This window comes from Carlito syrichta, unplaced genomic scaffold (genome assembly GCF_000164805.1).
Source record: "Carlito syrichta isolate Samal-C Ts95f unplaced genomic scaffold, Tarsius_syrichta-2.0.1 Scaffold310650, whole genome shotgun sequence".
In the NCBI taxonomy this organism is placed as follows: Eukaryota; Metazoa; Chordata; class Mammalia; order Primates; family Tarsiidae; genus Carlito; species Carlito syrichta.
The window spans coordinates 967,423-994,243 of record NW_007254746.1 but is presented as its reverse complement, the minus strand read 5'-3'; the positions used below and the strand labels follow the sequence as shown (position 1 = coordinate 994,243).

The window sequence follows — 26,821 nt, the reverse complement described above, 5'->3', positions numbered from 1 at the left end:
ACTAGTGGCGATGGACTGAAAATGAGTCACTGGTAATATATACTATAGTTTCAGATAACATGGGGTTCAAATTTGGAAACTCTCAAACTCTCTTTTTAAAAAGAAAAAAAATTTAGATACCCATTTTAGATTGATACCCTTGTTTTTTTTTTTTTGAGTTGGAGTCTCACTCTGTCACCTAGACTGGAGTGCAGTGGCTGCTCCCAGCCACTGCAGCCTCGACCTGCTGGGCTCCGGCGATCCTTCCGCCTCAGCCTTCCAAGTAGCTGGAATTACAGGCATGCGCTACCACGCCTGGCTGATTTTTTGATTTATTGTAGAGATGAGGTCTCGCTGCCCAGGCAGGTTAGATGCTCCCCCCTCCCTTTTTTTTTTTAAAAGAGATATAGAAAGAGAGACCATTACCACCTTGGATGATCCCCCAGGGATCAAGAACTCCTCTAATTAGTTCAGCCCTGTTTGACTGAACTAATTATGAAGGTCAGAGAAGTGATTTGTTCCAGGCATAATAACAATTAATGTGGCTTCAGTTTTCTTTAGACATTGTACATAAGACAATTTACCTTTCCACTTACAAAAGCTGCTTTCATTTGGCTTACACATTTTAAATATATCGGACATGATTGGGCAAGATAGTCTAAATTGTACTAAATTTACTTTTTTTGTGTGAGAAAGCAGGATTAAGAGGACAGAAAAGCTCCCACAGCAGAAGGGGACCCAAGGGAGTTTCCCCTAAATTTACTTTTAATAATCACAACATATTTACATCATTTTAAGTTTTTATAGTGAGCTCTTTGAAGACACTGCATACCATTTTTCATAGTTCCTTATTTTATTTCAAGTCTATGAATCCAAGCTTCTGAACAGGTTGTGAGTTCCATACTTGATCTTGAATCTAGCAAAAAAGTCAAGAAGAGATGGACTGTGAATTCCATAATCAAGGGTGTACTATGTAAATTTATACAGTTGGCACTCACAAAGTACCAAAGTGTTTAAAGTCTGAGGAGCAGTTTGAATGTTGTCTTCTTTATTTATCATATCTGTAACTAAGAAAATAGTTAAGAACAGCAAAAAGTCAGAAAGAGATGTCACAAGGAAAGAAAAGTCCTGGAGCTCTGATAATCCTTTAATTAATTGTAAGCTCTTAAATGTTTGTGTGTTTTTTTCTAGATAAGTTTTTTTTTTTTTAATCCTGTGTAAATGCTCCCTTCTCTGAGCTTCTTTGAGCTTTGTTTTCCCAAACAAGCTGTTACAACAGTGAGTTGGGCAAGGACTTGCTGACCCAGAGCTATTTTGATCCTCAAAGAAGTACTAATGCTGACAACAATCCCCTAAATTAATCCTCACTTTGTTGCCACCCATATGCTACCACATTAATACCTTACGTCTTAGGATGAGTTCCCTAGAAGCAAAATCTGAAAAGATTTGAATGTAGTAATTCCTTGAGGAAATGCTCTCAGTAGAAAGGGAAGGAGGGAAGCAGGAAAAGGCAGAGGAAGAAGCTAAACAAAGATTGAATCTCAGCTTCAAGGCCTAATTCCTTCAGGAGCTCTGAAGCAGGAATTGTAGGAAAAAGCTGTCTATACCTTTGAATCAGGGTCTGTGTCACCCAGGCTAGAGCACAGTGGCATGATCATGGCTCACCACAGCCTCAACCTCCTGGGCTCGTGATCCCTATGCCTCAGCCTCCAGAGTAGCTGAAACTACAGGAGTGTGACACCATGCTCTGCTAATTTTAAATTTTTTGTAGAGACCTATATTGCCTAGGCCTGGAGTCAGCCTTTTATGTCCTCTTCCCTCCATTGGCCATGGGGGGAGCAGGCATCACATCAAGGACAAGGCTGCTTTATTTGGGCTGAGGGCAATTCTCAGGGAAATGATTAGCTGGGACCTGCACAAGAGTATCTGGGAGATACGTGCTCTGGCCTGGGAGAAGGGATCTGGGTACGGCATCAAGAAGCTCAACAGCTTCCACTATACACTGTCAGGCCTGGGAGAAGGGATCTGGGTATGGCATCAAGAAGCTCAACAGCTTCCACTATACACTGTCATCACATCTGCCTTTTCAACTAATACCCCGTAATTATGAAGAAGGGAAAGATTAAATATTAAAACTATATAAGCATAGTAAATAAAGAAAAAATAACCTGTTGAGCTCTATAGTTCTGAGAGGCATGGACCAAAAAAGAAAAAAGATATACGTACACTCATGGCATGGGTGCCATGAGCCTTGTCTTCACACTTCTCCCATCTCCAGGTTCCAAGGATCCTAGGCTGAACGCACCCTGCTGATCTGCCAGTCTTTCATTCGGCATTTTTCCAACCCCCCATTAGGAAAATTACTGAATGTTCTGCTCCCTATCTATAAGCAAAATATTCACCCTTAGAATCATAGACCACGCTTTAAAACTAAAAGCATCATCTATCATGAAAACGCCATATCTTTATGGTTTTAGTACAATGTATAGCAACATATAGCAGTGGAAAAATTCAATATTTTATTCAATTCTGAGACATGACATAAAATACATAAAGTTTGAAAAATGTTTAAGACAAATGCTATTAGCATAGCCCAAAAGTTAGTGAAATAGTCTACAATGGTAGTAAAAAATGTATAAAGTACTTTTAAAATTTATTTTAACTCCCCCAAAGTAGAAATTAATAATCTTTAAAGGTCTTTATATAGTTCCATTTAATGTTCATTTTTGTCTTCATGTCTAGAAAGCCTTCCTGTGTGATAGCAATGATTTTAAAGTAGCATGTATTTAATTGGTCATAAGTACCTATAAAACTCTTTGAGCTATGATCACAATTTTTATTTCTATTAGACTTGATAGGAACTGACTAAAGAGACTCAGGATGCTAAACATAACTCTATGAGAGATTTAAATCTCACAGGTTAAAAATGCTTTGAATGTTTTATTGTCTGAGAAGAGACTACAAAAAGGGGATACTGGCTGTATCCCCTTTCTTATTAAAGTCAGGAGGCATTGTGTAATAAGGCAAATATAGATACATCATAATTTAGTTTGTATAGAAAGTAGAATTGAAATCCTTTGATAAGAAAAAAGATATCAATCATTCTAAGCAATGATGGCGAGAAATGCCTTGAAAGGAAATGAAACACACCTGGCCATGCTTGGTCATGTCTTTCCAGGGATGCACACGGTCCTGCATTTTCCTATTTCTTCCCATAAGCAGACCCTCCAAAACTCAGAATGAGCTAATGGGCAAGATATGAAGTCAATTGTTGATACCTTATTTAGCATTAAAGCATCAGAGGCAGAAATCATACAGTTTTAAAGAAATTAAAACCCTGCATAACTCCCAGTTTAAAAAAATCCACATTACTGAAAAACAACAAAAGAAAGTCTAAGACAGAAAGCAAACAATATATATTTTAGAAAAATCTTTAATGTGTTGTTTTGAACAATTCTATGAAATATGTAATGTAATTATATTAAATATAATATGTAATTATACTTCTATTAACCCATTTTGGTTGTTGAATTTTTCTCTCAGGGCTCAATGTTTCTAGGATTATCAGTGACACCTAAAATTCAAAAATAACAACAACAACAACAACAACAAAAAGAGTCATAGCTGTTGCAAAATTTCTTCAGTTTCTATTTTTAAAAAAACAGCTCTTCATCATTTGGACAAGGGAAGGTATGCAACATAATGATGACCTTTTTATTTTTTATTTGTATTTTGTTGGCAGTTCAGTTGGTTTTGACAACATTTACTGAGCACCTACTATGTACCAGGCACTGTACTAGATGCTGGAGACACAAGGATGAATAAAACATGGTTTCTGTCCCCAAGGAGTAGACAGTTTCTTGGAGGCAAACAGGTAGTGCAAAGTTGTTGAGTTCACTCTAAAATGGACAAAAATGTCAGTAATGTCATAATATTGGACTTTTAAACACAACAATATGTCACTGTAATGTCAAGGCAGACAAATAAAATGCATTTTCATGTGATAAAACAGTAAAATCATTAAGACCTAGCTTTTAAAGATTCACATGATAAAAGTAGTTAATACTAAAAATTCACACCATAGTTTTTCAAGTATTTCATACTCAGAAATATTATTGCCCACATTTGTGCTATAGTCAAAGCCATAATTCCAGGTTGTGGCATCATTCACATCGCAGCACACTGGGATTCAGTTTCTCGCTGAGTTTATGAATTAGAATGGCTAATTCCTCAGTTGCTTGGCTCTTGTCCTCCAAAAGTTCGTAACGAAGGCTGGAGATATCTTGCTTGATTTCTTTTAATTCACCTATAGTATTAGTATTAAAAAAATACATAATTGGTAATTTACTCCTTGGATTTAGAAAAGAACAAAGAGTGAAATTCACACAATATAACTATATTTGCTTCATAAAGTCTCTAAGGTAGCTCTTTCAATTTTTTTCATTTAAAATGATGAAGAAATGTCTGTCTAAAGATATGCTAATCTTTAAAAAAAAAAAAACAATAAAAATAGTTCAACTATGTTTTTAACAGTAAAACTCAGCCTAAAAGTCCTCTGGCTCATCCAACTTTTAACACAGGGCCATTCTCTGTTAACTCTTCTGCCACCAGGATACCTCCTTTCTGACTACAAGGGAGGCGAGGCCCTTTGTTTCCTCAGGCATAAGGGCAGAACCTACATCGAACATCTCCCATGGCTAGGATCAAAGGGAATCTTTGCAAAACTCAACCTTACTAAAAATAAATCAACCTACTTAACAGACAAATACTCGCAAAGAAGAAGTAATTTTTTAAAGTCAAATGTGAAGTAAGGAAAGGGAAGAAAAAAGAGTAAGGGTGTTTATCAGGAAAAGGCAATAGTAATGAGCATGCAGTTAAGGAGCATACAGATTAGTTTGTCTGGCACAGAGGATCAATGCACAAGAAAGTAACAAGCAACAGTGAACTTGAGGAGTTCAGAGGTATACCTCTAGCAATGTGGAGAACTCCATCCTCTCGAAGAGGATAGAAGAGTTTTGACTATTAAAACTAACTCCTTCCATAATTCAGCTTGGCAGTATTTTGAGCATATGGAGATTATAATTAAAAACTGGGTTCTCTTACAAATGACTGTAAGGCAGATAAGCCACTGACCTTGAAAAGTGAATACTGGAATGAGAATTGACTTTGAATCTAAGAAATGACTCTTCAAAACACTTTAACTTAGGTCTTTATAATAGAATGGCATATAAAATACATCCTTGATGATATTTCCTGGTATCCATATGATGTTGTAAAGTACAATTTTCAATGTTCTCCTATTACATTAAAGTCAGAACCCTTTCATAAGGAATTTTAATTTTTCCTCAAGAATACATAGAAAACATTTGCAGATTGTGGATTCCTTTTGTGGCCATTCCTATGGATATGGCAGCATGAAGGGAATAAACTGATCTAATGTGAAATCATGAGGCAAAACTTCAGTGGAAGGGATGAATGAATTATCATACCATTCGGTGCCATAGTGAACTCCCTTTCCCTCATACTACTACATCCTTCCTTGTTCCTGAGTCATAGGGAGACTACACCCTACATGCTGTGGTTAGTCTGTCAATACAGGAAGCACAAATAACTCAGCCCCTTCAGACTTGCATTTTCTCATTTATTAACTGAGGAGGTTAAGCTACATGATCTATTTTCTTAGCAAGAATTTTGTTCAAATATCTACCTTTTCATTAGTTTTCCCTTTTGGTGCAGGGTCTTGGAAAATGCTCCTTGTTTTTGATGCTGTTATGACTATACAATTCCTCTCACTGGTTCACCCCAACTCAAGGGAGGTTATGTTATACTGATCAGATTTCTGCTTTCTAAACTACCACCTCATTCTAATCCTGGTCTCCCTGAGAGTGTTTCTAGGTCACTATGATTGAATTTTTTGCTGGTTCTCAATCAAACATTCATAGATTTCTTTTCTACATACCACTGGATTGGCTCAGATTTGTAAGAGATTCCTATATTAGTCAAGTAATGGCTTCAAAGCCCATCAACAATTTTACTAAGTTTAGACCTTTCTTACCTTATAAGTGCAGATTAGATCTAGTGGCATCTCACTGGTGTCTCAATGGAAGGTACAATTTCCATTTTTAGGGCAATTTATTTCTCCCAGGTGGATTTCTTTCCAACTCTGGGCCCATGCCTTAGCTCTACTCCCTAGCCTTTGGTAAAAAAAAATGTTTACAGTCCAGACAGATGCCTTCCTCATACACGCCTTGAAAAATAAGCATGTTTAAGGAAGGAACTAAGGAGAAACACCAGACAAAAAAAAAATAAGAATTTGTTTCTGGGCAACAAAATATAAGTTTTCTGGAGATGTGAATTCTGTTTGAGTCACTGTTCTTTTACCTGCATCACTAGAAAAATGTTAACACTAACATGAACTCACTAAAAATGGGACTCACCGTCAACTACCTTATGCAAGAAGGTTTTAAAAACTCCTAGCAAGATGGCAATCTTTACATTCTAAGAATCAGGGCACTCAGTAGACAGAATTTGCCCTGATGAACATTTTTAGTAACTGTCTCCTTAAAAAAATGGAGTTTTAGAAAAACAAGATTCTCCTTACAATCTTAGAAGAACCCAAACTATAACTTAGGATTGGGTTTGTAAAGTATGTTTCAATATGAAGTTTTTCAGGTCCATTAAGTTAGTTATAAAAAGATGTTTCTCAAATTGGAGGTGCTTACCTTCATTAACTTCATCATTTTCTTTGTCTACTTGTGCTTTCAAAACATACCGTTTTATAAGTCTTTTCATTATCTGCTGTTAGGCAAAAAGAAATGATTCGATTACCAATGATACAATAAAAACCCCAGATCCCAATTTCCAAAGAGCCTTACATACCTGTAAAGCAAACAATTCAGGGGAGAAGAATTTTATATATCTATTTACAGAAGAATTATCCAGGTTTCAGAACTTAATCCTTTTTCACCTTCTACTGAGACTTACTGAATATCCACAATTTTTTTCCCTCAGAAATACAAGAAGCTTTAAAGGTAAGTTAAATTGGAAGATTTCAATTCATGATTTCTCTTTCAACTAGCGGTTTCTCTCTAAGGTGCACTGACACTACATTATCACCTATGGACACTATTTCTTAGTTCTCACTATTTAGAAGAGATATATGATTATATTCTATATACAGAGCATTTGGAAAATACGGAGGAAAAAAAAAGAAGTAAACAAAATCACCAATAATACTACCATCCAAAGATAACCACTATTGTTATTTTGGTGTATGTCCTTCTAATATCTTTTCTTTAAATTTTGCATACATACTAATTACTATATGTATTACATTATATGTTTTCTGACTACCATATATTCAGTTATATTGCATGTTTTCTTCTCATAGCAATATATATTGTGACTATATTTCAATCTAAATAAATGTTTTTATAGAACAATTATTTATCCATATGGAAAAAATTAAATGGGAACCCTGCTTCATACCATGAACAAAAAAATTAATTCCAAGTGCATCTTAAATGTGCAAGACAAAGCTTGTGAGTCCTTTAAAAGAAGATATAGGAGAACATAAATTCACGGTTGAGCTGAATTTTTTAAATACAAGATTAAAAATAATAATTACAATAAAAAATTATAATTTTTATAATTATTCTAATTATAATAAAAAACTTATAAATTTAACTTCATTACAACTTCTATTTATACAGATACTATAAAGAAAGTGAATCAGCACATCACAGACTGGGAGAAGATATTGCTAATACTTACAACTGACAAATTATTTTGATCCAAATATATAAAGAACTTTAATTCAATAAGAAAAACTCAAATAACCCAATTAAGGCATAGGTAAAACACAAGTATTTCACAGCAATGAAAACATGAATGGTCAACAAGCTTATGAAACAATTTCAAACTCTTTTTGGGGGGAAATAAAGATTATGACTAAAAGGAGACACAATTTTACAACTAGTAAAGGGAAAATTAATAAATTTGATAATGCCAAGTGTTGAAAAGGATATAGATCAATGGGGACTTTTACTGACATGAGTGTAAATGAACAACTTTGTAAATTATTTGATATTATCTTTTGTTTTTCTAACTTTTAATTTTATTTAAAAAAAAAATTTTAAGGATGAAGTCTCACTATGTTGCCGGCCTTGAACTCCTGGTCTCAAACAATCCTCCCATCTAAGTCTCCCAAGTAACTGGAATTATAGGCATGCCACTTCACCACCAAGCCGGTATTATCTTTTAAAGTTGAACATTTGCATACCTTTCACTCAGACAGTCCAGTCCTTGGTACAGAGCCTAGAGAAACTTGGCACATGGGGACCAAGACACATACAACAATGTTTATGGCAACCCTGTCTGAAATAGCAAAACACTGGAAACAACCTAAACAAATATTAACAGGCGATTAGACAAACTGCGGTATGTTACACAATGAAATATCATTGTGTTCATTAATGAAATTAGTGAACTATAGCCACACACAACAGTGTGGATGAATCTTAGAAGCATAATGTTGAATGAAAATTCCAGTTGCAGAAGACTTCACAAACTATGAAATTATTCTTATAAAGCTCAGTAACAAGTACATACATATATATTAGGAATATATTAAATATAATAAATTATATTTGAAAATAACAACAATAAGATAAAAAACCAAGCTGTGGGATAGGAATTACCTCTTAGGTAAAGGCAGAGGGGTGGGACAGGGAGGCTCACAAAAGCCCATGGACAGATAGTGTTATCATTGTCAGGTTGGTGGTAGTTTCATAGGTGTGCATGTAATTATGCTTCATAATTTATTATGTGTTACATATCTTCTTGTGCATATATCAAATATCACATTTAAAAGATAATAAAAGAAATTTAAAAATGCAGACATAGTGAGAATGGAAAATATATCTCAATTTTTTTTTCTTTTTGAGTAGGGGTCTCACTTTGTTGCCCAGGCTAGAGTGCAGGGGCACAGATCACAGTTCACCACAGCCTCAACCTCCCGGACTCAGGCGATCCTTCTCCCTTAGCTTCCTGAGTAGTTGGTACTACAGGCATGCACCACCATGCCTGGCTTATTTTTTTACTTTTTGGTAGAGGTGAGATCTTATTATGTTGCCCAGGCTGGTCTTGAACTTCTGGGTTCAAGCATTCCTACCACCTTGGCCTCCAAAAGTGTTGAAATTACAGGCATGAGCCACCACATCTGGCCATAAAATATATCTCAATTTTAAGGAAGTAGAAATTATGAACATAAGTAACCCAGTAGATGCCAAAGTCAAGTAAAAGGGAGGAATCTAAAAATGATTCAAAATGTTACGCGGAGAATAACAACAGATAGAGTTCATGCTATTGAAAAGGAAAAGTAGGTGGAATTAGAGTCTATAATACTCCATGATTTATCACAGAAACAAAGATCTGAGTACTACATGTACTCACTCATAAGTGGACCCTGAACATTTACTTAATACTATAAGAAAGGGATTGGCAGTAGTGGGACACTGCCCGGGGCGGGGCGGGGGGAGGCACATAACATCAAGAAGAGTACCAAACTTTACCTGTATGATGACCACTTATATACCTAGCCCTGAATTGTATAAAACCCTTAATTGTATAAAAGCTGACTTGTATAAAAGCTGATGAACTGTGTGTAATCTAGATATTAAGACAGCCTCACAGTTGGGCGAACCTTAAACTCACAGACAGACAGACTCAACAGTTGGGTGAACCTTAAACTGGATTCATTCATTTATTCAGAAAATATTTACTGAAAGCCAGTTCTGTGCCAGATATTGTACCAGGTTCTAGGGCTACAGCAGTAAACTCTGTCCCTAGTCCAGCAAAAATGTGAATCTATTCAGAACAGTTCAGTATGATGGGCAAATATACCAGGGATCAAATTAAGTTTAGGGAGGAGTGAACATAGGAAGGAAACACAAAGCTATGCATATCAGTTAAAAGCAGCTTGAAAGGCAGTAATGTAAATCAGTGGAAAAGAAAAGACTATTCAACAAGTAGTGCTAAAACAAACTGAGCCTCTCTATACAAGGCAAGAAGGCACCTTGCCATGCTGGGCTGCAATCAGTTTCCCCATACATAACACTACCTGGTAATAGTCCATCCCTTTGTGTTAGAAAGATAATGAGAAATCCAAAATGATCTGTAGCTCAGAGAAAAGACAAAGATTGTCCATTTTCATTCTATTAGGAAGCTAAGGCAGTATTGTGTTATAGTCAACAGATTTGAGGTCTCTTTGCTCTCAGTGCAATCTGAATAAAACCTATGTTTACCACTTTAACTGCTGTCCGGTTCTGGTTTTCTTTAACATAGTTAAGATTGTGAGCTGCAAGAACAAATTGCTTAGATTTGAGTTGTGACCCTATCATTCACAAGCTGTGGAACCCTGGTGCCTTAGTCTGTATAATAAAAGGCTAGAATGTATTTTGTAAAAGAGAAAGTACATGTAAAGTACATAGTAGGTGCTTAATTAATGTAACTACTATTTTCTTATGATTGTCTATGCTTCTGTAAATCAAATCTTGGTTAACCTATCTTAATACTGATGGTACTAAGGCAAGGACTATGAATTCATATGTAATGAGTAAAAGTACCATTTAAAATACTACCTTTAACTAAATCTCCAAATGATTCTTTAATCAAAACCAGTGCCAAAAATTAAGTTGACCAATATCAGATTCATCCTTCTTCTCTCCTGGTCAAATTGCTAACTTAACACACTAAGAGTCTTAGATTAACCTCACATTTTACAAACTTCCAGGAATTATACAGAGTTCTTGGTAAGACTCTGTGAGTCACTCTTTAAGGAAGATATTGTGACTCTGAAAACTATTAATTTTCTCCATCCATAGTGTGGAAAGCCTAGAGAGAAGTTCCCAAACTGGAATTGAGTGGTAGTTAGGTAAAGACCCCAGGTGGTTCTTACTTCAAACATTCCTTCTTGTAAACAAACCCAAGTTCATTTTCAACTTTCCATTAGGATGAGGGGGTGGCCTAGAATAAGATGTGAGTGGTTGAATATTTGAAATTTTTTCTTTTTATTTGCCTATGTTTTATGGCTACAACTTCAACTAACACTTATTAAGCACTCTTAGGTACTTTGACATTTATTCTCTCATTTAATTGTGCAGAGGAGCCAGATCTGACTGACTATCTTTGGTAGGTTTTGTTCTATGAGTTTCAGTAATCTAAAAAGGTGAATAAAGGCTGATTTGGACAAACAAAAAACTCAGAAGTTTAGAGTAAAATTTTAGAAGGAAAAGGAACCTTGGGAGTTATTGTTTTTCATATTTTCATTGTGAAACTTTCTGAAAGATTACCATCACACAGCCTCTGTATAAACATCTGTGATTGAGAGCCTGCTACTTTTTCCAGACTGCTGGTTTAATCCATTTTTGGACAACTGTAGCTGTTAGAAATCAAATCCTTTGTATTGAGCCAAAGTCTGGTTCACTGTGCCTTCTAACCACTGGTCCAAGCTCTTTTCTTTGAAATAACAAACTAGCCTTTTCCTCTGCTTGATTAACTTTTTCCTGTGCCTACTGGTGATGGCTATGTGTTAAATTTGAGGTTGGATGTGACTATTTTTTTAAAAATGTAAAGTCATGCACTGAATCTTGTTAATATGAATAATTAGCTACGTTCAGTAGCTAGAAAATTTGTGTGTTTAAAGACTAACTATAAAGGTAATTTTTTTTTTTTTTTGAGTTGGAGTCTCACTCTGTTGCCCAGACTGGAGTGCAGTGGCCGCTCCCGCCCACTGCAGCCTCGACCTGCTGGGCTCCAGCGATCCTTCTGCCTCAGCCTTCCAAGTAGCTGAAATTACAGGTGTGCGCTACCACGCCCGGCTAATTTTTTTATTTATTGTAGAGATGAGGTCTCACCAAGTTGCCCAGGCGGGTCTCAAAGGTAATTTTTAAAGATGTTCTAAAAATGTTCTGAGTTATGATAGCACCGTTAGAATTATTGTTTCCCAAGGGTTATGACTTTGAAGGAAAACTCCCATTTAGCAGACTGAAACTGTCCTCATGAAATAAAAGTAAATCACTAGGTTCATACACACACACACACACACACACACACACACACTATTGCAGCTGCAATTTAAAGGAATTTCTAGGATAAGTTTTGAGTAAAGCATAACTAAGCATTAACCAGCTTGCCCTATAGCCCACTTTCTTATGCCTGCTTATGCATAAAAGTCATGCAGCCCTTTTCACAAAGGTCCTAACTTCTATAGATGACATCTTTAACATTAAGAAACCTCAAGTTTTCCATTTGAGATGTTTTCCAGATCCTATATTCCACTGAGTCCACTGACACCAGTCAGTTTGAAGACCCCCCCCCCACAAAGGAACCGATTCAGCACAAGAATGAAGTTTTTATATTCTTACGATTTATCACCTAACCAATCAGTGACCCTAGTTCCTCAGCCTCCTACCCAACAACATTCCCTTAAACTCCTCAGAGAGATGGATTTAAGGTTTTCCTTTATTTCCTTATTTGGCTGCCCTACAATTTTTAAACTCTTTCTCTGCTACAATTCCTGTTGCTTCGGTGTATTGGTCTGTTACCATGCCATGAGCAACTGAACCTAGTGGTCATATAACAAGACTAAGTTCTGGAATTTTTTTTTGTAATCACAAAAAATCCACAGCTCAACAGCTGTTGTTATCATTCATTGCTATGAACTGAATGCTTGATCTACCTCAAATTCATATATTGAAATCCTTACCTTAAATGTGATAGTATTAAGAGATGATTAGGTGATAAGGATGGAGCCCTCACAAATGGGATTAGTGTTTTCTTAGGGTGGAGCCCTCACAATGGGATTAGTGTTTTCTTTTCTTTCTTCACTCCCTCCTTCCTCCTCTTTTCTTTCTTTTCTTTTTTCCTTTCTTTCCTTTTTTTCCTTCCCTTCCTTCCTCCCTACCTTCCTTCCTTTCTTTTTCACTCAGTTTCTCACTTTGTTGCTCAAGCTCACCACAGCCTCAACTTCCTGTACTCAGGTGATCCTTCCTCCTCAGTCTCCCAAGTAGCTGGGACTAGAGGTGCATGCCACTACATAGGCTACTTTGTGTTGTTGTTGTTGTTGTTTTTGTAGAGACAAGGTCTCACTATGTTATCCAGGCTGGTTTAGAACTCTTGGGCTCATGAAATCCTGCCACCTTGCCTACCAAAGTGCTGGGATTATAGGCATGAGGTACTGTGCCTGGTTGGATTAGTGTTTTTCTGTTGTTTATAAATTTCTTTTTATTTGTGGACTAAGGACCTAAAAGTTCTCCTGTAAAAGAGATTCCAGAGAGCTTTCTTGCCCCTTTTGCACCATGTGAGGACTCAGTGAGAAGACAGCTTATAGATAATCATGAATAAGAACATACAGACAACTGATTTTTGACAAAGGTACCAAGGACACATACTGGGGAAAGGACATCTTTTCAGTAAATGATGCTGGGCAAACTGTATATCCACACACAGTAGAATAAAACTAGACCCTCTATCTCTTACAATATACAAAATTCAATTCAAAATGAATTAAGGGCTCAAATGTAAGACCCCAAACAATAAAACTACTAGAAGAAAACATAGAGAAAATTCTTCACAACACTGGTTTAGGAAAAATGTTTTTGGATAAGACCCCAAAAGCACAAGCAACAAAAGCAAAAATAGACAAATGGGATTACATCGAACTAAAAAGCTTCTGCACGGCAAAGGAAACAATCAACAAAGTAAAGAGACAACCTCAGAATGGGAAAACATATTCGCAAACTATGCATCTGACAAAAAGTTAACATCCAGAATATATAAGCAACTCAAACAACCTAATAGCAAAAACAAATAATCTGATTAAAAAATGGGCAAAACACCTGAAGAGATATTTCTCAAAAGAAGACATACAAATGATCAACAGGTATATAAAAATATACTCAATAGCACTAATTATCAGGGAAATGCAAATCAAAGCCACAATGAGGTATCACTTCACATCCATTAGAATGGCTATTATCAAAAAGTCAAATGATAACAAGTACTGGTATGAATATGGAGAAAAGGGGATCTCTTTTACACTGAGAATGTATACTAGTACACCCATTATGGAGAACTATATGGAGGCTTCTCAAAAACTACAAATAGAACTATGACGTAAACCCATGACTAGGAATGTATCCACAAGAAAGGAAATCATTTTATCAAAGAGACATCTGCACCCCCATATTTTTGGTAGCACTATTCACAACAGCCGAGATGGAATCAATCTAAGTGTTCATCAACGGATGAGTGGATAAAGAAAATTATATATATAAAATTTTGTGTGTGTGGGTATATATATAAAATGATTTATATATCAGTTTATCATTTTGTATGTGTGGGTATATATATAAAATGATTTATATATCATTTTATCATTTTGTGTGTGTGGGTATATATATAAAATGATAGATATATATCTATCATTTTATATATATACCCACACACACAAAATAGGATACTACTCAGCCATAATGAAATCATATAATTTTCAGCAACATGGAGGAATCTGAAAGACATTATGTTAAGTAAAACAAGGCAGGCACAGAAAGACAAATACCACATGATCTCACTCCTATGTGGAATCTTAAAAAATTAGTCTCATAGAAGTAGAGAAGTAGAGAATAGAATAGTGGTTACCAGAGTCTGAAGAGGGTAAGGGGGATGGGAAGAAATTAGTCAGTGGGCACAAAATTACAGTTAGAAGAAATAAGTTCTGGTATCCAAGTACACAGTAGGTTGACTATGGCTAATAATATTAGACTGCATATTTCAAAACAGCTAGAAGAAAGGATTTTGAACGGCCTCACCATAAATAAATGACAAATAAATGAGGCAATGGATATGCTAAATATGGTAATTGGATCATTACACAATGTATATGTGTATCAAAAATCACACCATACACTATAGATGTATAATTATAACGTGCAAATTAAAAACAAAATACCGTATGAGAAAAAAAACCAAAAATAGAAATAGATGAAAAATTCAAAAGGAATACAGAGAACAACCATAGCTATGAAAGCCAAGAAAAATTCAGCAGGCATCTAACTGGCACCTTTGAAGAAAAGACTCATAACAATGGAGCAGAAAACATATTTCAAGATATAATTCAAGGAAATTATCCAGAAATAAAACTTGACTGAATATACATATTGTAAGGCCCTAGTGTGTACCAATTAGACTAAGACAAAAAGAAATAAGGCATAAATAAATAAAACCATAAATAAGAAAGAAGACATCACAGTAGATAACACAAATACAAAGGATCTTTACAGACTATTGTAAAAACTATATATTAGTACATTTGAAATCCTAGATGAAATGGATAAATCCCTGGACACACACAACCTACAAAAATTGAATCAAGAAGAAATAAAAAAACCTGAACAGACCAATAATAAGTAACAAGATTGAATCAGTAATAAAAAGTCTTGCAACAAAGAAAAGTCCAGGAGCAAATAAATGGCTTCTCTGCTGAATTCTACTGAACTTTAAAAAATAAATTTATAGCAATTCTTCTCAAACTATACTGAAAAATTGAAGCATTCTTCAATTTTTCAGTATAAATAAATATGTTACAAGACCAGCATAACCCTGATGCAAAGATACAACAAAAAATCCCTGATGAACACTGATGCAAAAACCCTCGATAAAATACTAGTAGATTGCATCCAACAACACATCAAAAAGATAACACACCATGAACAAGTGGGATTTATCACAGGAATGCAAAGGTAGTTCAACATCACAAATCAGTTGACGTTACACATCACATCAACAAAATGAAGGACAAAACCAATGATGATTTCAATAGATGCAGAAAAAGCTTTTGATAAAATTCAACATCCATTCATGACAAAACTCTTAATAAATTAGGTACAGGAGGAAAGTATTTCAACATAATAAAGGCCATATATGACAAACCCCAGCTAACATCTTACTAAATGGGGAAAAGCTGAAAGATTTTCCTGTATGAACTGAAACAAGATAAGATGCCCACTCTCAACACTCTTGTTCAACATACTATAGGAAATCCTACCCAAAGCAATTAGGCAAAAGAATGAAATAAAGGGCATCCAAATTGGAAAGAGCAAGTCAAACTGCTCCTGTTCAGACAACATGATCTTTTATAGAGAAACACCTAAAGACTCTACCAAAAAACTCTTAGAATTGATAAATATATAACAAATAAATACATTCAGTGAAGTTGCAGGACAAAAAGTTAACATGCAAAAATTAGTAGCATCTCTATATATGAACAGCAAATTAGCTGAAAAAAGAAATCAAGAAGGCAATCTCATTTACAATAGCTACAAAAAAACTGAAATAATTAGGAATGAATTTAACCAAGGGGGGAAAGGCCCCTATAGGAAAGACTATGAAACACTGATGAAAAAAAATGGAAGATGATACAAACAAATGTAAAGATATCCCATGCTCATGGATCAGAAGAATTAATACTGTTAAAATGACAATAATGCCCAAAGCAATCTATAGATTCAACACAATCCCTATCAAAATTACAAGGACATTCTTTGCAGAAATAGAAAAAAATAATCCTAAAATTTGTTTGGACCCACAAAAGACCCCAAATAGTCAAAGTATTCTGAGCAAAAGATAAAAACTGGAGGCATCACACTACCAAACCTCAAAATAAACCACAAAGTTGTAGTAATCAAAACAGCATGGTACTGGCATAAAAACAAACACCAACCAATGGAACAGAATAGAGAACTGAGAAATTAATCCATACATCTACAACCAACTGATTTTTGACAAAGGTGTCAAGAAAGGGCAGTCTCTTCAAAAAATGGTGCTGGGAAAACTAGATATCCACAAGCAGGAGAATGAATCTAGGCTCCAACTGCTAACCATGTTCAAAAATCAGCTCAAAATGTACCAAAGACCTAAATTAAGATCTGAAATGATAAAACTACTAGAGGAAAACATAGTGGAAATGCTTCAGAAAATTGGTCTAGGAACAGAGTTTATGAATAAGACCTCAAAAGCAAAAATAAACAAATGGGATTATATCAAACTAAAAATCTCCTGTAGAGCAAGGAAACAATCAACAGAGTGAAAAGACAACATACAGAATGGGAGAAAATATTTGTAAACTACTCATCTGACAGAGAATTAATATCCAGAATATACAAGGAACTCACATATCTCCATAACAAAAAATAATCTTATTAAAAAATGGGCCAGTGATCTGAACAGACATTTCTCAAAAGAGGACATACAAATGACCAATAAATATATGAAAAAAGCATCACTAATCATCAGAGAAATGCAAATCAAAACCACAATGAGGCATTATCTTACCCTAGTTAGTATGGCTATTATCAAAAGACAAAAATAACAAATGCTGGTGAGGATATAGAAAAAAGGGAACACCTGAACACTGTTGGTGGGAATGTACACTAATATAGCCACTATGAGAACCGTATGGAGGTTCCTCAAAAAACTGCAAATAAAACTATGATATGATCCAGCAACCCTATTACTGGGAATGTATCCAAAGGCACAGAACCTATTGTCTCAAAGAGATATTCCCCATGTTTATAGCGGCACTATTCACAATAGCCAACCTAGGTGTGCAACAACAGATGAGTGGATCGAGAAAATGCGGTACATATACACAACAGACTAGTTTTCAGCCATCAAAAAAGAATGAGAACCAGTCATTTGTGGCAACATGAGTGGAACTGGAGGAATATATGTGTGTGTGTGTTTGTGTGTGTGTGTGTGTGTGTATTTTATATAAAATACATGTATTAAGTGAAATATATATATAAAGTGAAATAAACCAGGAACAGAAAATAAACACCATATGTTCTCACTCATATATGGAAGCCAAAAAAGTTGATGTCATAGAAGTGAAAAGTAGGAAAGAGTATACCAGAGGCTAGGAAAGGTAGGGGGAAAGGTAGGGAGAAAGGAGGCATACAGATTTATTAAAGATTATAAAATTACAGCCAGAGAGGAGGAATAAGTTTTAGTGTTCCATACCTCAATAGGATGACTGTGGTTAACAATAATAAACAAAAGGGGAACCCCCCCAAAAAAAAACTGGAATTATCTTTTGGAGGGTGGATCCCTTGTAGGACAGGTTTCCCTCGCTAGGTAAGTGTTCTAGGAACCCATCAGCATCAGTGTACCAGCCAGCATTGCTGTGAAAGGCTGCGTTCGGATTCAGTGAATTTTTTTGGGGGGAAATTCTTTCCATGTATTTGCCCATTTCATGATGGGTGATTTACGAGTGCACCTGCCCACACTGCGCTGAGTGTTCAGCAGTTTTTGACGAAAAATGGCATGACTCCCATGTCTCATCTGTCCTATCCACTCGATCTTGCCCTGAGCAACTTTTGTTTCCCCAGATGCAAAAAGTCCTCAAAGAGAAACATTTTGCTGATGTGGAAGAAATGAAACAAAAACCGGCAGAGCCACTAAAAGGTATCAAAAACTGCTGAGTTCAAAAACTGGAGCAGTGGAAAAGGTATCTCAATAGGTGTATTGCATCAAAAGGAGAGTACTGTGGAAGTGACTGAAGTTTAAACAAGTAAGGCTAAATACACACTTTTTAAATAAAGAAATTCCGGTTGGGGGGAGTTACCCCTTGTATAGTTTCAAACAGCCAGAAGGAGAATGTTGAACATTACCAACAAAAAGGAACGGTAAGTGTTCAAGACAATGTAAATGCCAATTTCCCTGACCTGATCACTATACAGTATTTGTTTTGAAAAATCAACATGTATCCTGTGAACGTGTCCAATTATTTGTCAATTAAAAAAATAAAATTAGATACAACCAATAAAGCAAAAGAATAAAAAAAGCTTTTGCTTATTAATAAAATTTAAAAAGATAAATCTAAGAAAAAAATAAAGTAAGACTTTGACAGTGTGCCAAGCAATTTTGTCGCCCAGACTGGAGTGCAGTGGCCGCTCCTGGCCACCACAGCCTCGACCTGCTGGGCTCAGGGATCCTTCCGCCTCAGCCTTCCAAGTAGCTGGAACTACAGGCACGTGCTACCACGCCCGGCTAATTTTTGATTTATTGTAGAGATGAGGTCTCGCCAAGTTGCCTGGGCGGGTCTCGAACCCGCGGGCTCAGGCAATCCACTCACCTCAGCCTCCCAAAGGTGCGGGATTACAGGCTGAGCCACCGAGCCCGGCTATATATATTTTTGAGTTGGAGTCTCACTCTGCTGCCCAAGCTAGAACGCAGTGGCATGCTCACGGCCACCGCAGCCTCGACCTTCTGGGCTCAGGATATATTTCCTCCTCAGCCTTCCAAGTAGCTGGAACTACAAGTGTGCACCACCACACCTGGCTAATTTTTTGATTTATTGTAGAGACGAGGTCTCACCAAGTTGTACAGGCTGGTCTCAAACCCTGGGCTCAGGCAATCCTGTTGCCTCCACCTCCCAAAGTGCTGGGATTACAAGTGTGAGCCACTGTGCCTGGCCTCACACTGGAAATTTAAACATTTGATCAAGATGATCACCAAATGAAAAATAAAGAACAAAATCCTCTTCTGAGTTGGACAGTAGTGTTCAAATGTCATATCCAATATGCAAAAGATATTTTAAAGAATGATGAAACAGTATGGCCTAATAATCCATTTAAAAAATAAATCACCTGAAAGAAAAACCTAGAGAAATGTATCAGGTTTTCCTACTATGAGAGCTATATTCATTCTAATATACCCTATCTCCCACTACTTTCTCCAATTTGAGGTATACATAAGTGTTCTTTGGAAATTGTAGCAAAACTTTGTTTACAATATTGCAAAAAGAACACTAACTGAGTTTTAAAAAAAGACAAAGCAAAGGACTTTGACTCTAAATTCTAAAGTCCCCTCCAGCTAACACACTATTTTCTCATTTTCTCTGCTCTGAATTATCCTCATAGTTCATCTGAAGAATATAGTTCTACTCACTACACACACACACACACACACATTTACATACAGATCAAGAGAAATGTCTAATGAATGCTTACCTGATAACGTGTTGGCTGATTGAGAATGCTGTTAAAACTGTGTGATTCAAAAACTCTTGAGTTAGACTGAGTGAAGAGGTTTAACTAGGAAAAAATACAATTAACCTAGTAAATTAGAATACATTTAGAATAATAATATAATCCATTTTATTCTCTTTGATAACATTTCTGGAGTCAACATTTCCGAGGAACATTTTGTGAAAGTTGAGTCTTATATGTGATTTAATATATTCCCAAAGGTAAAGATTAATGTGAGCAATATGCTCACATTTATCAAAATGTCAGCAATATGTACTACTGTAATAGAAGTAGTTAATTGAAAATATATGTTAGAAATTGGCTCATACTAAACATATATTTCCTGGGGAACTTGTGTACTTTAGCAAAATACACTCATGGCATCTAGAAGGCCAAGTTCCAATGAAGCAGTTCAATACACTCCTAAGCCTATGTTCCACTCCTAGATGTGAACAGAAACACATTGCACGTTCAGATGGTGCCATCTGGTATTTTGTAGCACTAAAATATTAGCCAAAATAACACATTTTCCAAAGCATTTTGGCATATACTGAGCCAAGTTTACAGCTTTGGAGAGAACTGGGAAATAATTTTGCTTTTCTTTTTCTTTTGAGGGTTTAGCGTCTGAGTAGGTAGGATCAGAAAGCAAGAGAAGCACACAACGAATGTCTACTCTTCACATGTAAGAGCAGGGCCTGCTCCTCATCTATGGGCAAACTGTCACCAGCAAGGTGTGATCCGAAGGCAGGGCCCCCTATACAGAAAGATATATTGACCTCACCACCTGGCTTCCCGCCATGACAACTCGGGCAGGCGTGGGATGCTAGGGTGTAAGGAAGTGGCAACAATTGGTAAAGATCCTCCTCAGTTTGTTCTCTCAGAACAGTGCCAGAATAAAACCTTGGCTAACAAAGTTAATTCTCCTAGTTGTCACTTGAGGTCAGTATCTGGCTGTTGATTCAAGTTAGCTCTCAAGCTTAGCTAAAAAGATTTCTTGAGGCTCCTTCCTCTCTTCTAAAGCAGAAAAATAGAAAAATATAATTTCTCCAAATTTTTACTGCACTCAATATATGTAAATATATTATTCATATTCATATATGTGAATATGAATAATATTAAAGAGATTTAAACAGCTCTATGTACAATTTAAAACACAAAATCACATTTTCATTTATTATTATGGCAGTTTTTAACAAGATATGGGAAGACTGGGAAGCCAAGGTGCACATCACCCAAGAGATGAATGTTCAATTTTCTATTTCCAGCATCCTCTCTGAGAACAGCTATTCCTTCCTGTCAAGGAGAGGACAGCCTCATAGAATGCTTCCCTCACATTTCTGAGAGCAAGCTGACTGTCCTTTACAGAGGGCTAGCTAGCCACCAGTCTACCAGGCACGTTCTTCTCAACTTGGCTTGTAGTGTTTCCCTGTCTACATTATGACTTTATCAGAAATGACACCAGTGAAACCTGTTGCCTACAGTAAGAAGGCTTTGAGGTGTGTTCTGTGACGTGCGAGATTTATGAGTTCCCACATTCGGGAGACTTTCTTTTAGAAATAAAGTCTCTGTTAATAACCCCCGAAAGACAAATCTTCTTAAAAACGTCAATTTCAGAAGCAGCAGCAGGAGCCGCTCAGGGTGACAAGACCAGCCACACTGCAACTGAAGTGAAGAAGCAGCGTGTGGGGAGGAAGTGGGCCAGGAGCCAAGCCTGGACTCAGCGGCTGAGCATAAGAGGCAGAAAGGTACATGGAGAGGGCTAGACATCAGATGCGAGAATTTGAATGCCATACCTCTATGCCCACTGGCTAGCTTATGTGACCTTGCAGGATCAAGTTATCTGAATGACTTCAACTGTCATACCTACAAAGTGAGAATAATTGTCTTTTCTATAAAGCAGGAATAGTGACAATAGCTACCTCACAATGTTGCATGAGGCTCAAACATAGAGCAAAGCACTTTATAAACTGTGACTAGGAAGGGCTCTCATATTTGTTGAGACTGGGACTCTATATCTCATGTAACCCTCACAATGACTCTCTCTCTCAGGTGAGACAGCCAAGGTTCAACAGGTGAAGTGATTTATCCGTTACTTGCTAATAATCATAAGAGTCAGAATCCAAATTCAGGTCTAATGCTGAGACCCTCTTCCTTACAGTATTCTCACTACATACATATGAGGTATTATTTTAAATCAAGGGATGTCACAGCCAATCACTGGTGGTAGTTTACATGAGGTTCTGATTAAAATCAGGGCATAGACTAAATGACTTTTGCAGCATTATGAACATATTATGTGTTAGTCTATGAAAGGCTATGGAATGGACAGTTACTTTCAACATCATCTAAGTACATACATAAATATTAAACGAACATCAAGAGACAATGAAAAAATATAAAACATTTATTTGCAGATCTTGGTAAGTTTTTGATACCTACCCTGGACTTTGAGTTACCCATTCCCATTTCTATATCCTTCTGAAGCCTTCTCCTTCTGCATTTGGGGAAGTTAATGATTCGCATGATGAAATAAACAAATGATTTTGGACTAGGAACTAGACTGAAGGGTGGAGGCAATGTTTTTCCTTCATCAAAATAAGATAACCAAAGTTTTGAACGAGCAAACTTCCATTCTACGTCACTGTCATCCTGTGTCACAAAAATAGAAAAAGAAATAACCAATTTAAAAAACTAAATATTCTAGTAATTGATGCCAGTATGTTTTTACAATAAGCTAAATCATGTTTTGAACAGGTTTGTGAAATACTACTTAGGGACTTAGTAGTGAGGGACACATTTATCTACAAATATCTCTATAGGCCTACATAATAGTCTCATTTTTCAAGTAAAAAAAACTAATTTAAAACTTTTTTCTCTTCCATATACCTCTGTCTATACCCACTGAAACTGAACCAGAACTTCCTGTCCACCATCCAAAAACAAATTAAAAAGATAAGAAAACCTTAGGTTTAAGGAAGGATGAAAAGATTAATTCGTCCCTCCATTTCCCACCCCAGCCAATTATGCATGTCCAGCAATAGTTCTCCATTCTCTGCTTGTCCTCCCTCCTCACCTAGACCCACCCAAGCCAGGCTATAGACACATCATATTACACTTCAAGGGCAAAGGAAAGAAATGGTACTCAGATGAACTGCTTGTCAGCATGTACATGTCTGCCACATGTCCTTAAATGTCATGCAAGTCCCTAAGTAGCCTAGATTTATCTTGCATCTCCATCCACCCTCAGTGTTGTCCATAGTGATGAGCATAACCACCCTAACTGATAGAGGAGAGGAGGAGGAAGAGGTACATGGTGGGAGGCGGGGGGAACTGGCTTATTCTGTTCACACGGCCTAGATGGCCACCAGGACCTAACTTCTGCTTCATGGACATATTATTACAATATTCTATACATACATAGAGATTCAGTGGAGCTAACAAACAGCAGTGCACTAAAAAGATGCTGAACACTAAACTGGAAGACATAAGAAATAAGAAAACATACACCATGGTGAAGAGAGATATCCAACTAAGCCCAATCCCAAACCAAAAGTCAAGTGATTTCTAGAATACTAAAAATTTTGACTGGCTAAAGAATATCATCAGTGTTTGACAAGCATTTAGTAATTCTTCTACCAAGAAGAGTGGTTCACTGGCAAACCTAGGAGAGAATAATTTCCCTAGGGCCAATGCTTCTTCTAGCTACTAATTTCACAACTTCTGAAATACACCCTGAGAGAAGGCATTAAATAAATACATACATAAGTTACATAAATAAATAAATACATGAGAACACCTGCTATGCTCCTGGAAGATTCCAGGAAGTGTGTGACTACCTATCCAGTTGGAAAACAAAGGGAAAGACCCAGTTCTCTCTGCTTGAATTTAAGCCTCTTCGTGGCATGCACAAGACACAGAAGCAGACGCAGCATACTATCAGGATGGGATGATAAGGACAGACACCACGGACAGAAAACAGGTTTACCTCAATCTCTTGATATGAGCTATTAATCATAGCAATTAGCATGTTGAGTAAAACGACCACCATAGTCACATTGTATATTCCATAAAGAACGTATCCAATATTCTCTATGAATTTGTGATCATATTTGAGCACAACAGAAGTCACTTCAGACAACCCAAATATTGACCAAAACAAAGTCTTGAAACTTTCTTCTACACTGTTGAAAAAAATAAGGCACAGAGTAAGTTAATTAAGTTTTCAGTATTAAAGAGTCAGAAGTGAAAGCAAGTTAGGGTCTGACTACTATGCAGATGTAAAATGCCATCAAAATATATTCCAAGAGTAGAATTATTTTGTTATAAAATTTAATATAAATTATTATCTCATATTTTCAGGAACTGGTGATTAAATGGTGCCAATGTCCAGCTTTTCTGATGTTATCATCAAGTGACAATTCTTGAATTCTCAGCAGGAAAAGGTCAAAGTCAAGTCACAATGCTTGCTCCTTTGTCCTAGAAGGATGGGAGCTTGGGGCTTGACTTTGTATATTTAAATCAGGTTTTCTATAGTAGAACAGGCTTGGGATTAAAATTATATAACCACTTCAAAAAAGGATGTACAAACATATTCCTGTGGCATGATTTGCATCAGGGAAGCATAAAAACAATCTAACTTATTTCTCAATAGCAAATGGGCTCCATACAGTAGAATGCTGTGCAGTCACGGGGGAAAAAATGAGGCAGATCTATCTCCATGTGTTTTTATAAAATTATATCTGAGTTATATTACATGAAAAATAAGATGCAGCAAGTGTGAAATATTCTATCATTTGAATAAAAAAGAGTATACATACAAATACCTATATTTTTGTTTACATAAAACATATCTCTGACAGTATCCAGAAGAAATCATTGCCTCTAGGAACTGAGGAGAACTAAAAGACCTGTCCAGGGGTGGGGGGAGGACAGGCTTTCCCTGCAGGCACCTATTTGAATACTTGTGTCACAAGAATATATTACTGAGCTGGGCATGGTGATGTGAGCCTGTAGCCCCAGGAACTTGGGAGGCTAAAGCAGGAGGATTACTTGAGCCCAGGAGTTTGAGTCCAGCCCAGGCAACGTAGCAAGAACCTATCTCTAAACAACAACAAGGAAGAATATATTGCCTACCTAGAAATAATACTTAACTGTTAATGAAGAAGAAAGAGACAACAGAATGAGATTCCAGTTCTTTCCCCTAACTTATACCATCTACTTCTTGATTCTCCCATCACAACAATTAGCACTTAGGCCCTCACTAGAATAATTACCTACTTTTGTCCCTTAAATGAACTTTGGCAGCTCATATTTGTTTGGTTTTGTCATATAACCAAGTTGCAATCACTGATCTGTGAACCAAATAAATAATCCTTAAATTATGAGATTTGCAAATGTAGATTTCTGTTACAAAGAAGGGTTCAAAAGAGATTTTTTCCCAGAGAAAAATTTATAAAAACAGTACTTATTAAAAATCTGTTATAACAGATCCTAAATAACAATAAACTCTATAGATTTATAGGTTTAAGTACCAGTTTATTTATTCATTCAGTCAGTCAACAGATATTGATGGAACACCTATGACATTCTAGAAATTTTGATAGACCTTAGGGATAGAGGGTTGAATAGAAAGGTTTCTATTCCTACAGAGTAACTCTCTATTACAACGTATTTGATCGTGTGGTGTTATAGCATAGATGCTGACCAAAGACCTAGGAAAACTATAACCTCTTTGGTCCTGTTGTTTATTTAACCGTATCACACAATTTTCCTTCCCTCTTGCTCTTTTGCAAACCTTCCTGCCCCTAACTTCTCTTTGAATCTATATGGAGAACGTGTGTGGGAAGAGGGGACAGCAAAAAAGGGAAGGACACTGGCAGCTCTGAGCTCCTACTGTGGGCAAGAGGCTTTACATAACTCACCTTACATAATCCTCACAACAACCTTATTTAAACTTTATTGTGCTTACTTTAAAAATAAGAAAGCAGACACTGAGAAATATTCAGTAACTTAACTGAAAGCCACAGCTAGAAAACAGCAGAGACTGCATTCAGATCCAGGTCTGCTTGACTTTCCAGCCCATGTTCTTTTTACTACATCATGTTGCCATGTCCCCAAACAAAACAATGAAGAAAATGGAATGTATAAAATGAGTTGCCGTAGAGTTAGAAGGAAGAATGGGGCAGGGGTGGCACTGTGTGCAGCATATCTCTGTCCTTTCCAAATTTTTTTTCTTCATTACAATAAAATGAGTTTCAAGTCTCTTTCACCTCTAAGACCTGTTCTATATTAACAGTTTAAAAACTTTATTTCAGAACAATTTAGATGTCCTCAAACGCTTGATATTCTCCTCTAGTCTACAGGGAACTTACTGAGTATGTATTTTGTTTTGAGCTGTGGCATTATGGGGAACAAAGAGAGAACAGGGAGAGTTCATCATCTCCCCACCTGTTAGGATTGCAATACAGAGAGAGGGTCCCACCATTGTGACAACCAAAATCAAGAAGTGAGAAAAGATCTCACAATCTGGATGTTTCCCTGCTGAACGATGGGCCTTAATGGGGCAATGACTAAGAAAGCTTAATCTAGAATTTCACTTCATGGAAGAAGTGAGTCTCCAGTCACAAACCAGTATGACCAAAGAAAGGAAGTGGCATTACCATTATAGTGGGTTTAAAACATTTAGCTATAATTTCCTCTTCCTCTTCTCATTGTACGGATTAGAATGAATACATTAAAATAAAAGCCAATACTTT

The 26,821-nt window shown here is 36.4% G+C and overlaps 1 protein-coding gene across 1 annotated transcript in view; it reads right to left on the bottom strand.

Annotated features, from left to right (window-relative positions):
- Positions 1-3,396: 3,396 nt before the first annotated feature.
- TRPC3 (transient receptor potential cation channel subfamily C member 3) overlaps positions 3,397-26,821 on the bottom strand; it is a 69,375-nt gene continuing 45,950 nt past the window's right edge. Inside the window, 5 exon segments of the mRNA XM_008068393.1 lie at positions 3,397-4,285; positions 6,702-6,777; positions 20,049-20,132; positions 22,506-22,715; positions 24,052-24,247. Coding sequence (XP_008066584.1) covers positions 4,143-4,285; positions 6,702-6,777; positions 20,049-20,132; positions 22,506-22,715; positions 24,052-24,247 — 709 coding nt within the window. The 3' untranslated portion in view covers positions 3,397-4,142.